The sequence below is a fragment of the Mastacembelus armatus genome, chromosome 8 (genome assembly GCF_900324485.2).
Source record: "Mastacembelus armatus chromosome 8, fMasArm1.2, whole genome shotgun sequence".
In the NCBI taxonomy this organism is placed as follows: domain Eukaryota; kingdom Metazoa; phylum Chordata; class Actinopteri; order Synbranchiformes; family Mastacembelidae; genus Mastacembelus; species Mastacembelus armatus.
Genome location: NC_046640.1, coordinates 247,351 through 263,964, shown reverse-complemented (window position 1 = coordinate 263,964; position 16,614 = coordinate 247,351). Strand labels below are relative to the sequence as shown.

The following is a 16,614-nucleotide window of genomic DNA, read 5'->3' as shown; positions in this document are numbered from 1 at the left end:
CACTTCTGTACAGGTCCTATATTTTGCCACTGGACACATGCTGTTAAAAGCTTTCGCTACGCTTTTAAGGGGCTCTTGTCCAAGGACAATCTAATGGATGGACCATAGAGTCTGTGTTCAGTGGGTTCAGCAATAAATATATAATTGACAAGAATGTTTCACCTTCTGGTGTAGGAGAAAGAAGGTGAGAGCAAAAACATTAAATTTAACCAACAGACACATAGTTAATGTCTACAACAATGAATGGCTTCATAGTTCTGACATCAAATACATTTCTACAACATTTGAAAAAAAAAAAGTGTTTAACTTGGAATTAGATAAGTGAATAAAGCAAACTCTTAGACAGATGACATCATCTTGTGATCGCATAGACTGTTAATAATAAACATCAAATCCAAACTCTACTTTTCTTTCATGCAGAAGCAAAAACAAAGGATGTATTTTTCTTAGTTGGCATTTGTCCATCTTAATAGAGGTAGATGGAGGTGTGAGAGTACACACATGCACATATACGCACACACACAAATGCTCACACAAACATCTGTGTGCACACTTGCCACATGTGCTGCTGATACAACATATCTGAACACACAGGTCCTGCTTTACTTATCAACATTGCATATTTCTATGTTTGAATGCTGTTGTCATGTTCTCTCTCTCTTGTCATCTTCTTGTGTGACGTTTTTCATCCACTCTTCTTTTACCATGGGCTGTCGCTCCAGTATCCATTCACCGTGCCTCCTACTGAGCAGCCGCAACCAAAAACAAAGAGGAGATGGACGGAGAGAAGAGGGAGGAAGGGGAAGGTAAAGGTGTGGGGTTCAGAAGGGGCAAAAACAGGGAAAGAAAGAGAAGCCAAAAAAGAAGAAAACTAAAACTAGTGCCACTGGCTGCTGAGTCACAAGGGAGTCAGTGCAAAAAGTAACGCTGTTGGTGGCGGTGGTGGTCATGATGATGTGGTGAACTCAGGCCTGAGGAAAACCATGCTTCTCACACTCAGGCTGAGCTGCAACTTTTCCAGATAGAGTTAATTACTCCACCACCTTAAATGAATAACTTCCAACACATAACCACAAAGAGGCCCTTTGTCTTTATGTTTCTGTTTATGCAGTGATTAAAAACATGAAAAGTTGCTGATCGTTTTTGACAGCTAGCTGATTTCCAGGCTTTGTGATAAGCTGGGCTAACCACATCTTAATTTCAGCTAATCAATGCACATGAATTATTAAAGGAGTATCAACACACAAATATACCAAACAGGCCTTCCCTAGTTTCATTAAATGTATTGCCTAAATGCAAGCACAGTAAGGAAATATCAAGTGATCATCCCTTTCTTTTGCATTTGCAGCTCAGCCTTTTGCTGAGAGCCTAGGTGAAAGAACATGGAGTGCAGGTGAGGAATGAAGCTGTGGTAAAGATCACATCCTACTACTCCAGCTTCCTTGAGAATGTCTATGCTAAAGCTTTGTGACATTAAAGTTCCTTTTGGCTTGTATGCTTTATGGAGCAGTTCTGCAGTGTCAATCGTCACTGACAGTGATTCCCAACCTTTTTGACTTGTGACTTCTTGAAATGAAGCTACCATAAATTCTTGTTATCAGGGTTAATACAAGCTGATTCCATCAACATAGTAATCATAAATGAGGGATGAGGCTGTAAGAGCTTTCTCATCTTCATGCTGGATAATAAAATGTACAGACATCTAAATAAGTTTTTAAATAGTTGCTCATAAGATTTAGTCAGCATAATCCAATGAGAGGTCTTCACTTCTCGATTAGTTTAACTTTGCAACTGAACAGGCCAAATGATCAAATAATCCAGGAGTGCAAAGCAAAAATGAACAACTGCTTCATGGTTATCTTGCAATTTGGGGCCTAAGTTTGGTAACCACTGTCATTTAACCTGCATCCCACCCTGACAGAGACATCCCTTCTTGCCACCTGCTCATTCACCGTCTGTGTTATGACACAATTTATCCTGTGAGAGTAGTTAATCTGAGTGAAGTGAGAAGCCTGAAGAAGAAGCAGAAGAAAGAGGAGGAAGGGATGCTGCTGCTTTTGTTAGAAGGGGCTGTAAACTGCCCCATCCTATACTAAAGAACAAATTGTGCACGTGTGTATTGATGAGGTAACGTCAAGTGTATAAGAGGGATTGAGATTCATCCACATGTACATCTCCATCCCACTGTACATGGCTTTTTTTCAAAGGTGCAGAGGTGCTACAGTTTGGGGTATTTCCATTTCAGAGATATACTTTTGCCTTGAAGTGTACAAAGATTTCTGTTTTTCTGTCTACCCCTAGGTATAGTGTATGGTCTTACTCTGGGGATTCTCATGAGCAAAAACATGCACACTACCGTAATATGTTAGTTTCTATGTGTGTGAATGTTTGTATTCTGAGGTCTATTATCATAAAAAGTCTCCTACAGTATTTATAGCTACTTTTATTTACTGGTATCAGTCTTAAAGCACTGAAGTGCAAGTGCAGTCAGGATACAGGCAAGATGTAGAACAGGGAAAGCTAAAGGTATAACTAACTCAACTGTGATATCAGTCTGAACTAACGTAGATTCTATCCCTGTTAGTAAGGCAGGTGTGTTAATATGTGTCTGTGTATTTTAAAATACATTTGCCAAAGCATCTATTTCAGCTTTATCAGTAAGGTTTTTTTTTTGAAATAGGACTGGCTAGAAGAAATGTAATATAGTGTTTCTATCAACACGAGTAATGGCAATGAAAAAGCAGCTGGAATGAATCAAACGTCCATGAGATGTTTCTTCTATGGTTATATTTTTGTCTCTTTCAGATGTTCTTCAGAAAAAAAAAAAGATTTTATTGTTGCTGTTGCTGTTGACATTTTGTATTTTGTAATTCTCTGCTGGCTATACTACAAGATGGAAGGGATGGGAGAATGACAGCGCCTGAGGCCAGGCGGCTCAAAGGGCTCGAAGGTGGAGTTGGTGATGGGAGTGAGGCGCAATGGGGCGCCTGTCATCCCAGAGATGTTATTGAGGCTGCGTGACTTTTCATAACCTGTGGCTGTGTGGTGATGCATGGGTTAAAGGGCAAAAGTCAGAGTGCGGTCATGAGACATATGGAGTAGTTATAAGCAAAGGAAGGTTTTCATGGGATGGTAATATAATGTGAAATATGGGACAGAAATGCAAATGTTTATCACAGAAAATATGATCATGATTCATCGATGTTATGTTATGACAGCATTACACATCATAAAGAGCAGATATAAACAATTGTTATAATTACAAGCATTTATAAATGAAGCAAAGTTGAAAAAAAGATAAATATTTTAAAATAAAACCAGCCCAAACAAATCAAAAATATTTTAGACCAAAGGAGGAAGTTGAAAGTAGACAGACAGATGGATGGAGGGACAAATGGATGAACAGACAGATACAGACAGAGACAGGACAAAACAGGAATATGGGTTACGAAAATTAGCTAACAGTTGCTACAATATCCCTTAGGTACCTAGAGATGACGCTCTGCAACATCAATATGAACAGTGTGGGGTAGGGAGGGTGCACTAGTCCAGTGGATGTACACAGATCCCTTTAATCTGAAGACATCCCAGAGATTTTGTCATTTGTAAATCCACTGGACTACCTGCTCTGGAATTCCCAAAAAGACATCACTGGTGCTACATTTAATTCAGGAACTGGAGCAGTTCAGAAAGCCAGAGTTGGTAATGTCATGTTTTTTGGGAAAGTCAGAGCAACTGAGGAGGGTAAATCATTTGGAGCTGAGCACAGTTAGACATACAAATAATCGCCCATGTAAACACTCCAGTCTTAAAGAACTTCACTGAACAAAGTGCTGTTAACACGGAAACTGGACTTCTAGTAGTGAAGTCGAAATGTTTGCTTTCACTCGAACCAATTTGGAGGATACATTTGAGATCTCTAACCAACTTTCCTTTAGAGTGAAGAAGCTACTGGGATGAGTGGTGAAACGTTTCGACTCAACCTCTAGAAGTTCAGTTGCCATCATGCCGCTGCACTGACTCCACAACTTCACCCGGACGACTGAGACGCTTCGCAGACATTTAACAGGGAAATATTTAGACAGGCTGAAGACAGAACTCTCCATGGTCAGGACCAAGTGTGTGTTTGTCTTCATTTAGGGAGTGAAATTTAACAATCTACAATCACATTACTGCAGCTTCACTACCAGTTAACAGACTTTTCTAATTTAATTGAATGGGAAAATGTGTCCAAACATTTGTTTGTGAGGCTCTATTTGGCCACAGCTGTGCTTTTAGCTAAATGCTAGTATCAGCAGCTAATAGTTTTCTTAATAGTTAGACAATGTAAGACAGTGTTAACATGCAGATCTTCAGTGGGATTAATGTTTACCATCAAACTACTGCTGAGGCTGATTCTTTTGGCTTTTTGACAGGAAGTGTCATAGTCAGGTGACCTTTCAACATTTCTAGATGTGAAGTATATCTGGTGAAGATGTAATTTATTTTACAGTTGAAAAAAGTCTTTTGTAAAGAATGGAATACTTTGATATATGATTTGCAGCTGTTAGCACTGTTTTCAGGACAAAAAAAATCATCATTCAAACCTCTTTAATTATGTAATGACAGTACTGCTTCAAGATGACCTTGCATCAACTTGCATGTATTTGTGAATAACTCAGAGGTTTTAAGCTGTTAACCAGCTCACAGGGGTCACTGGACTGTAATGGGCTCAGTGTCACATGGCACACTATGTAATCATTTAACACTCAAACATACTAAATAGCGTACAGTGGTGTGTAGTGTATTATTTCGGGCACAGAGTTTTGTCATTGTGTCAGCTAGCGACAATTAAAAAATCAACAATTGTCATTTCATGTGCAGACATGCCAGTTGAGATACATTTGAGAAAATTACTTCAAATAGTGAATCTTGACAACAATTTCCATTCACAAAGATAATATCCATGCTGACTGATTTTAATTTTGAATATATATGGTTAGCACTTGCAGAAAACCTGGCATCTGCTAAACCTTTACATAATCAACACCTCTCAGGAAAGATTTGTCCTTGTAAATTTAGACTAGCAACAATTCCAACTATGCAGAAGCTGAGGTTGGATGTTAGCATAAAGAAGAGAAGCACTGAGACAGCATGCAAGGGCTCTTTTATCCAACAGTACTTACAGGACTAAAATGTCCCACTGGGTGAGCACTCTATCCCTTTCCCAGCTTTGGGGAATAGACTATCTACAGTAAGAGGTCAGTTTTTGGTTTTGCTCTTTTCTGATGACCTTTGGACTTTTTATTTTTTTAGTATCAATTTTCATCATTTGCAGGACTAGTAATTAGGTGTCATTCATTGTGGATGGATTGAATTTGTCATTTAAAATGTAATGTGATTGGATTGGCCCAAGTTGGTCTCACAATGTGAACAGATCTGAGCCAGGTGTAAAAGACATCTATGTTGTTTGACCATATTCTTCAGACATAAAACTGTCTATCAAGTTGAATGAACCATTTCCCTCCATTAAAAGATTGATAGAGCCCATATAGCAGTATGCCTCTAGGAGATTATAGAGGCCTCTGCAATGTACAAGAAGTTTAAGTAAAGCTTCCCCACTGGCTGTGACTGGTTGAGACCCATTGTAGGTAGGTTAGGCACCAGATTTTGTCACACTAAAGAAAATGTGTGGAATAAAAAATATATATAGTTTAATGCTGGTTGGGCTGCAATGTTAAATCTGTGCTGAGGCAGAGAGAGCAGGGAGGTGCAGAGGCCAAACACCTTGTTGAATCTTAAGCAAGGGGGTGTAAATACCGTATTGGGGTTGTGTGGCAGCCAGTGGCATAAGATAGACTAAATGGATTAAAAGAGGAAAGATTCAACTAAATGCCAAGCAGTCTGTCAGGAACGTGGCAGTGAAACAGGACAATAGGACAAGGATCTAAAACACTCCTCAAAATCCACCATAAACTGCAACAAGCTTTTGGAACAGTCTACAGACTGAAGATTATTGAAAATCTGAGGGTGGACCTTAACATGAATTTTAAGGGACTAAATTAAGAACAGAAAGATTCAAAATATGTTTGCAAATTCTAATTTCTACTTTCTGACTTAGCCTAATTCTGTCTGTTTGATATACAGACTGCACATACAGTATATATGTATAGTACAAAATAAATAGATATATTTAATTTTCTTAGTTTAGGTGTCAATTAACTGCATTGGGCCAATCAGAATCTCTTAAACCTCAGGAGGCATTCTGGGTAGTGGATACTACTGTGATAGATCTAGGTCATGATGTTCTAAGGACCTGGCTGTTTAATACAATCAATTTTGCCAGTGTGTGTGTGCAGCACATGTGGGTTAAAATACACAAATATTAAAGTCTCAGATTAGAAATGGATTATCTGGACCAAGTACCAAATTTGTTATGTATTTTTTGTTTTCAAATGACACAGCGTGAAAGTGTCTGGTCTGCAGCTGTTATAATTTCAGAATGTCAGAATGTGGCTTAAGTGTCTTGGCATACATTACAACTTCATATATGCGTTGTGTTTGTGTGTAGTGTATATTTGTGTTTGCTGTATAGCACATATTTGTTTGTTTAAATAGCTGTGCTTGCAATGTCAAGTCCTATAACCACAGGAATAAATCAGCAGCACTTCACCTCTTACCCAATTGTGACCAATAGACACACACATACATGCACAAACACAAACACACACACAGAGCAATGCTAGTGATATATTGATTGGACTCATTAACATACAGTGTCTAATATGCAGCAACAATTTATAATGACCTGTAATCTCTGATCAGGACTGCTATAATCAGAGATCTAGTGAATATGACTGACTGTGCGCAGAGTGTTGCCTCAACAATATTTACTATTCATAGAAAAATGCAAATGAAAAACGCATTATTATCAGCATTTACTTGTCTCGATGCCTAAAAGCTTTAAAACCAGAGGCTGCTTATGGTGTGGCTCAAGTTGAAAGGTGCTTAGCATCCATAATGAGTGCCTCTCTGCAGTTTGCTCTGTAGTAGATGCAGCTTGAAGCATCTTTGGCTGTGATCTGCCACCTTATGCACCTGATGTTATGCTCATTGCATTTATAGATAATGTTACATAAGGCTAAATGAGTCGATAGGGTTGGTTAGTTGGTATAATTGTTTTCTTTGTCTAAACTGGGTGTATATTATTAATTATAACAAAAAATACACAGTATTATATAATTTCCTTCTTTACATTTTTTTATATAAATAAAATGTATTTTATGTAAATTTTCAAATGGGCTTAACGACATTCTTTTCTAAGATATTCCAGGTAGTTTAATGTTGTGACCCAGTTACTTTACAATTACAAACAGTCAATAAGAAGAAGAGATGACTTTGCACACAAACCTAATAATGGATTCATTAGCACCTGCTGACATCTACTTCAGATCCTTAACTTTGATAGGCACTGTAAAGGGAAAAGATGTTTATACTGTCAGGTAGTTTAATTTATAATTACTTAAATCTACTCTCCTCACAGATTTTGTTACTCAGTCCTGGAAAGTAATGTAAGTACAGTATAGGTACACCAAATAAGCATAGATAGATAAGTATAGAGCTAAAAAGTTTTTAAAAAAATTGTTTCTGAGTTGTAGGAGAGTAACAGTATTAAGAAGTACACTGGTTACTCATAATACTTTAGAGGCAGGCTCCTTTTTTGTTTGGCACTAGACCTTAAAGCCACAGCTGTTGAACTAAACTGGCTTGAATGCGCTTGGTACCAGGGCCATGGATTAATAATAAATTTTAAAAAACAACAATGGTTTTTCTGGCCTCAATTCTACATTTTAAAAAGTCAAACCTTGATTTCTCAGTGAATCTCTTCAAAGCCAAAGAAAGAAACGAAGCGAGAGCTCACAGTGTAGCACCATGTCCTTTTGCAATGCTGTGATTGTGATGTGTACATACCTCCACTCAGTCAGACCTTAGTAACACAACGCAGGGGGAGAGACTGAGGAGGGTAGCCTGAGGATGGGATGGATACACCAGTGTTAGAATGTGATGGGTAGACATGAGGGAGGAAAGAAAGGAAAGGGAAAGGAGGGAAAACAAAGGATAATGGGAAAAGGAGGCAGAGCGAGTGAAGAGGGAGAAGCACAGGGGAAAGTGAATGGGATGGAATGAGTTGTACCTGTTCACACTACAAACTACCAGGAAAATTACCATTATTTTTATTTTGCATGTTTCTGTAGGGGGGAAATAATTTATTGTACAACATTCAAAAAACAGCCTCTATCAACAAGTTACAAAAGTAACAGTGTCCATATCTTAGTGCTTTCAGTATATAAGTGATACTTACATGCACTTAGACATACTTAGAAACTAGTTCTTACTAAGTGCACATTTAAAATATTTGTATCATATTGACCAGACATCACGTAGGCCCGGATAAGCAACATAAAATTGATGGATGAATAGATGGATTAATTCATTAATTATAAAATAACTAATTTACCACAAATTAAGGTAGATGTATGAGGTAAGGTCAGAAGTCTGGAACAATATTAATGTGCATTTTTTCTGTGCATTTAATCTGACAAGGGCAAACCAAAAAATTAAATTAAATGTAAGACTTAAATGTCCAAACACTGCTGTGAGAAGAAAATGTATACAATTTTCAGCCTGAAGTATATAACAAATTGTTTTATCAGTTATCTATGGTCATTATAACGTATGAGTGTCTACATGGAAAGGAAGATTGAAGAAGCAGAAGAAAATGAAGCAATGAAAGGGTTGTGGTTGAACAAGGAGTGCAGGCAAGGATGGAGATGGGAAAGGGGACAACGGAAGGAAGGGAAAGGTTTGAGGGTGACAAAGAGTATACATAAGGGAACAACCAAAGCACATATCATCCAAACAACAATCTGCATGCAAAGAACATATCAACATGTGCCAACATGTGCTTCTGTTTATAGCAATACACACACACACACACACACACACACACACACACATATTTATATATATATATATATATATATATATAAATAAAAGCCAAATACCTACAGAGAGTAGGTATTTCCTAAGAAGTCAGCTAAATGGGAAGAACAAGGTCCAAGCCATCAACACCTACGCCCTGCCGGTCATCAGATACCCCGCTGGCATAATAAGCTGGCCAAAAGAGGACATAGAAGCCACTGATGTCAACACAAGGAAGCTCCTCACAATGCATGGAGGACTTCACCCCAAATCCAGCATCCTGAGACTGTACGCTAAGAGGAAGGAAGGAGGCCGGGGACTGAAAAAGCTGGACTGAAAGACAGCACAGAGGCACTGATCATAGCAGCACAAGAGCAGGCCCTGAGCACAAGATCGATAGAGGCCGGGATCTACCACACTAGGCAGGACCCCAGGTGCAGGCTGTGCAAAGATGCCCCTGAGACAATCCAGCACATAACAGCAGGTTGTAAGATGCTAGCAGGCAGAGCATACATGGAACGCCATAACCAAGTGGCCGGCATAGTGTACAGGAACATCTGTGCCAAGTATGGGCTGGAGGTCCCAAGGTCAAAATGGGACACACCTCCAAAGGTGAGGGAGAATGACCGAGCTATGATCCTGTGGGACTTCCAGATACAGACTGACAAACAGGTGATAGCTAACCAACCGGACATAGTAGTGGTGGACAAACAACAGAAGAAAGCCGTAGTGGTAGATGTAGCGATCCCAAGTGACAGCAACATCAGAAAGAAGGAACATGAGAAGCTGGAGAAATACCAAGGGCTTAAAGAAGAGCTAGAAAAGATGTGGAAGGTGACGGCAACACTGGTCCCCGTGGTAATCGGCACCCTTGGGGCTGTGACCCCCAAACTGGGAGAGTGGCTCCAACAGATCCCAGGAACAACATCAGAGATCTCAGTCCAGAAGAGCGCAGTGCTAGGAACAGCAAGATACTGCGAAGAACCCTCAAACTCCCAGGCCTCTGGTAGAGGACCCGAGATTGAGGAAGACACACCACCCATAGGGGTGAGAAGGGAATTTTTTTTTTTTTTTTTTATGAAATCACATGTGGATTTGAGATTGTCAAGAAATAACAAAAAACTGACATAAACATGCTATATGACATTACCATACACTGAATTGCTGGTGGCTATGTATGGCTCTGGTTATGTATTAATTTGACACAGCTCATTCAAAGCTGTTAAAGAAAGAGGACAGAAAGACAAAGAGGAAAGGAACACGCACACCCACACATCAACAAAAGAAGAGTAGAAAGTAGGGGGGAAAAAAACTATAGCATCTCAGTGCCATGTCATATAAATAAGCACATTAAAGATAACAGTTTGAAAACACAAACCATGAAAAACACAGTGGTTCTGCAGAGAAAGATACACATAGGAAATATCCAAAATTTAGTTTGTTTTGCCAAATATGTTTAGAGCTATATTTTACTAAATTAAAAATATAAAATTAAGACATTACTGAGAGGTGGGGGAAGGCACAGAACATAAATAAAAAAGAACTGAAATGACAGAAGTGCTGTATAAATATAAAATTATATAAGAATCAATACTTTATTTCACTATTAAATTTGATTTACTAAAGTTATCTTTAAAGTATCTTGAAAGATGTTGAAGGTGGCTGAGATAGGTAAATACAGTACACAATTTAAGAAAGTAAATTAAAAAAAAATCACTTTTAGAATGATTACATTTCATTTAGAAAATAAAAATAACCAACACACTCAACTTTAACAATGCCTCCTTAAAATACCAATTACAAAGATCTCTTCACTCTGTTACATCATATATACAGTATAATGTTACATCAATAAGCCTCTAAGAAGGACTTAAAGAGTCTGTTCAAACCATTGGCTTCTGCCTTTTAATGAAGAGAATCAATACTATTCCTACTCAGATGAGGCAGAGGATGGAAAAAAGACAGAAAAAGAGAAATATGGGAAGAAATAAGACAGAGACAGGACAGCAGTCAGAGACTGAAATACAAATGAAATAAAAAGCAAGGGAGTGAATAATGCAACATTTCATTCCCTTGTTCAACCTCTATCCACTCACTGATTAGGTTTCCTAGTAGAAGGGAAGATGAACGTGTAGAGTATTATAATGCAGTTTGTGTCTGCTGCTTATAAATTTCATGCAGTCAGAAGGGGGTGTAATGTGCAGCCATGGCCTCTGAAGGCACTAGTGGCACTGCACCAACGTTCACTGTAGAGCTACCTCTCTGCAGGTTGTTTTTCTGAAGGAGAGTGTCCTCCTCTTTACATTCCAGTAGGTAGGGTACCCTCCCTGATCATTTATCCTGATTTCAGACAGCCAGAAAGTTGAATAGGTTGCAGAGTCACAGAAAAACTAAGCTGAGGTGGGATTATTTCTTGGACCAGCAGGACATAATGAGATTAAAGGGCTCAGTTTAAAGACAAATGAGTTCATACCTTTTCTGAAAGGCCAGCTCAAAAACCAACCCTAATGCCACACAAGAAAGTTTATATTGGGTAATTTTGCACCCAGATCATCTTCAATCAATGTCTCTTCCCATCTAATGGAAAACATTTAGTTTCTCACTTCCCAAAATTCAGGAACAATTGTGAATAAAGTGTAAATTTTGACACAGGACTGAAGACTTTGCAGAAATTAAAACTATATATTTTTTTTCATTTGCCAATTTGTCTTTGATTTTAAAGTTTTGTGTTTATTTGTTGAAAATATAATAGAATTCCTTCATGACCCCCACATTCTGTCATGCTGCAGTTACTGCACTAGATAATACCACAAATGACATCCAATATGTATGGACTGAAATGACATCCAATATGTATGGACTGCTAAGAATAATGGATGTGTGCGCTTGCTGCTACAAACTTTTGTCATTTTAAAAATTTTCCTTGTCCTGGTTAGTGCAGCAGTTACTTTTCTCATAATGACTCATTTTGATCCACACAATTAAGGGGAGCAAGAAGAACATGCCTGTCCCTACAAATGACAAAATAACTGAATGTAATTATTAGTCAAAGCAGGTCAAACGCTTTAATGTTAAAGAAGAGGAAGAGGAAGAGGAAGAAGAAGAAGAGGAAGAAGAAGAGGAAGAGGAAGAAGAAGAGGAAGAGGAAGAGGAAGAAGAAGAGGAAGAAGAAGAAGAAGAAGAAGAGGAAGAAGAAGAAGAAGAAGAAGAAGAAGAAGAAGAAGAAGAAGAAGAAGAAGAAGAAGAAGAAGAAGAAGAAGAAGAAGAAGAAGAAGAAGAAGAAGAAGAAGAAGAAGAAGAACTTTATTAATCCCCAAGTGGAAATTCAATTGATATTTATTTAGTTAATTAAGATATTTTATGAAATCAGTCCTCCGGTTACCTATTGTTCATATATACCTTAATGCTGACTTTCAAAGAGTTTCTATGAGTAATCACATTTTTCTTCTTATACCCATAAAGTTTTGTTTGGCAATCAATAATGCTATCAAACACCAAGCCTCGACCTGAAATGCCTTGCTGCACTAAGTCCCAGAATTCCCCTGTCCACTCTTTCTGTAGCAACGGTGAGGAGATTAAGTGAGAGAACAATAAGAAAAAGAGGGTGAGAAAATGAGAGGAAGAAAGAACAAGGGAGAGAGAAGGAAAGCGAGAAAGCGAGTGAAAGGGAAAGGATTAAAAGATGAGAAGGTAAAACAGAATGAATGGTACTGATAAAGAAAAAAAAGATCAAAAATAAAAAAAATGGTGACAAATGAATATAAAACACATTTACATGACATAGATAGATAGATAGATAGATAGATAGATAGATAGATAGATAGATGTCCAGTGGACAGATAATCAGACCAGAGTCATCAAAATTTTAGAAAATAAATCATGATGAATCTACAAATACCAGTGGCAGAATTATGCAGATTTTCATTACACTGCCATCATTTTTGTGTCTTATGTCAATAACCTGCACCCTGGCCGTATCGCTTGGTCATACAAAGAAACGAGAGCCAGGAAAAGAGGCAGAAGGAGAAGAGTAAAACAGTTGCAGGGAATGGAAAAGGAGCTTTATAATTCACTGCTGCCCTTTCAGACTTCCTTCCAAATGCTCAAGTCTTTCATTCTTCCCGCCCATTGCAACCACAGATCTGACAGTGCTGGATTACAGTGACAGCAGTGACATTAAGATCTGTAATTAATCCCATGCAAGTGCAGCACAATCTGTAATAATGTCACTGAGAGAGAGGCAGGGAGGAAGGAAAGAGGAATGTCGTAGACTGATTGGAAAAGAGCCTTGGTGGCACTTTTAAAGCAAAAGCTTAGCAACCATTTTTGAAATGTGTGTGACAGTGAATTCTTGAGATGTGCTTGATTTATCTTGCTAAGAAAGTTGACCAGCTGCAAATGTAACAAATAAAATAAATAATGAAGTCAGGAAAAGATAAATAAAGCACCATTTTCCCCAGAGGTAGTCAGCTTATAGTTTTTTAGTGAATTAGAAGCTGTTAGAGTGCAGAGAGGAAAACTACAAGGCCGTCACAGCACAGCAAACAGTGCCACCCTCTATGCTAGTCACCACAGTCCTTCGAAGTTGTTCTAATACTTACCTGAACAAGTGTGTGTTTTTACAATTAGAGATCTGTCTCTTTTCTTGCCTGCTCATCTATCTCTGAGTCTGTCTGAGACTCTGCTAAAACCTTTGAGTCTTAGTATTTGCAGCAAAAACATTAGACCTTCGAAGCACTACAGTAGTCAGTGTTCCAGTCCAGCCTGACAGTAAGGCAGGGTTTAGCCACCTACAACCATGTTTTCATCTCAAAGTGCAATGGGAACTGTTTTAAACATCTCTTGTAAACTAAATAGCAATAGAAATTTGTTCAATGAAGGACCCAATCAACCCAAACCCATAACACAATGGGTGGAGCCATGTCTGGTGTAAGACAAGCAATGCTCGCTGTGGGCTGTGCTGGAAAAACTGATCTGAGCTCAGTTCCAGAAAAGATAGAGGAAACCAACCAGCACTCACTGGCCAAGCCAATCAGTGTGCAGCACTGTGTGTCACTTTCACTCTGGCACCCATCCCAAACACTTAATATTAATTGTTTTTCACACTTTCTCTTTTGTGAAAAAACAACTCCATATTTGGTTCCAAAGTATTTTTCATTTTGGTTTTGATTCCCAATCATATTTCATTGATCTCAACAGGACAATGTCTTGACTTTGCAAACCAAATCAGCTGTATCATAAAGTTTTGTCAACACATAAAGTGTGGAAACACCAGGGACCATGTCCACAAAAGCAGTCTGGGAATAGGACTTCCCTGGCCTTTTTTGGAACCAGTCTGACTTTGGAGCCAAAGTGCTTTCAGGGTGCATACCCCTTTGCTCCCTATCTGTAAGTACCAGAGTGAGAAGAGACTGGATGAGAGGAGGAAAAGGAGGAGGAAGAGGAGGAGCAGGAGGAGGGGAAGACAGCTACACACAAAATACACAGAAAAGGACAGACATACAGACAAAAACAAAGAAAAAAAATGGAGAAACAGACAGACAGACAGACAGACAGATGGGTAGTGTAACACAGACTAAGAAGAGCTAATATACATATGCATGACCTGACCACAACCTGGGGAAGGAGACAGTAACACAACAACAACAAAATAATAACAACAGCAACACCACACATCAGAACTGGAATCGTACTGTGAACTTTAATTTTTAGACCAACTCTGACCCCATGACCTGTTCTTTCCAGTGGTTACATAAACTGTAGGGGTAAAAAAGGAAGGCATACCACTTTCACTCACACACACACACACACACACACACACACACACACACACACACACACACACACACACAAACAAATAGGCTAATAAATAGTACATTAAGGCATGCATTTAGTCACATAGTCATGCTTGCAGACTCACACAGTGTGTTCAGTTAAGATAAGCACTGTTTGGATGTGTTTGTGTACAACTCTGAGTGGTGCTGATCCTTCTTGCAGCGCTTTGCCTGCCTCCTTTAGACTAGCTTAGAAGAATATATGTCTGCTATGGAATTCTAGTAGTGTCACAGTTGTCAGCATGAGATGAGACATTTTTAGCACAGAAAAATACAGATTTATACATTGAAAATGAATCATGCCTATAATAATGCCATGTGAACACAAAAACCTCCCTGTTTAATTTATTTGCCTATTTGCTATTATTCACCAGTGCACAAAAATAACTCCTTTCTATCAGTTTTAGTCATTTTTCCCTTTCAGGTTCTCAGGTACCACAAGACAATCCCAGAATTAAACTAAATTATTTGTCAGTGGAAAAGTGGAATTTATCATCTATGTGAAATAGTTGGTTCTCCAAACTTGACGATGTAGAGTTTTCCTGCTTGGGCCAGACAGTTAATTGTAATTGTTGAGCTAACTTAGGCAGCCATGACATATAGGTGCAAATCATTTCATTCAATAAAGTTTTTTTGACAGTGAACTAGCATTTTGGTAACTGCTTGGTGCTTATTTCACACCATATTCCAAAACTTCTTTCAGTGACTTCTGTCTCATAACTTTCTATAAACCTCCAAATCCAATCTATAAAATCCAATCCTCTTTTGTGAATCAGCTTTTACTGAGACAGAAGTAGATAGAGCTAATAAACTACAATAGCTAAGACTTCTATTCTCTCTAGAATAGTCTTATAAAATTTTTGATAATAATGATAAAAAGTGATTATTTCTCTGTTTCTCATTTTCTCTTGTAAGAATAATCTTCTTATGCACATACAGAAATTTCTAGTTATACAGTATGCTGGTATACTATATATTTGTATTTTCTGTGCTTAGGGGATACTGTATACTGTAGGGTCTACTACAGCAAATGATTGGGAGTGAGCCTGTTTGTTTTATGTTACATTCGTTTGACAAGACTTGCAGTAATAAGCAGCTAGCCAAATGAACACCATTAAAATTATTCATCCATCCATTATCTATACCCATATATTCCTAACCAGGGTCCTGTGGATCTGCTGGAGCCTATCCCAGCTCTCTTTCGGTGGAAGGCAGGAGTACACCCTGGACAGGTCACCAGTCCATCACAGACCAATAATTATGAATTAATATAAATATAGTAATAAAAATCAACAAAAGTACAGCCTATGAATACCACATATACCTCATGTCAATACTGTACTTATACATACATAATGCAAATACTGTAATTATTCGATTGTAACTGTAATTTTAACTGAAAACAGAATAAAATCCCATTACTATGAAAATAATTGTTGTTTAGAATCAAGTCTTTATGGACCAAACAAAAAAGGTTAATGTATCGACATAACACAGAAACACAACCACACCAAAGATATTACCCCCCACACCATTTTCCATATGATGCTGGGTTACACTTAAAATCTTTAAAGCAACAAGCAACCTGCACACAAATCTATGCATTTAACCTGTGTGTGTGTGTGTGTGTGTGTGTGTGTATCTGCACCTTGTATTACTCACATAGTAGGGACTGAAACCTGTCTACACATCGACATTTTGGGGACCTTCATCATGGGGACCAGATGGTAATCTTCACAATGTCAAACATTAAATTTTAGGGTGGGATTATGACTAGGTTGAAGTTTAGGTTAAATTGTATTAATGGTTTCTGTTTGGC

The 16,614-nt window shown here is 38.2% G+C and overlaps 1 protein-coding gene across 1 annotated transcript in view; it reads right to left on the bottom strand.

The window, feature by feature from the left end:
- Positions 1–2,886: 2,886 nt before the first annotated feature.
- Positions 2,887–16,614, bottom strand: part of LOC113141137 (potassium voltage-gated channel subfamily C member 1-like) — an 80,420-nt gene continuing 66,692 nt past the window's right edge. The window contains exon 5 of the mRNA XM_026325373.1: positions 2,887–3,038. Coding sequence (XP_026181158.1) covers positions 2,887–3,038 — 152 coding nt within the window. The remainder of the gene's footprint in view (positions 3,039–16,614) is intronic.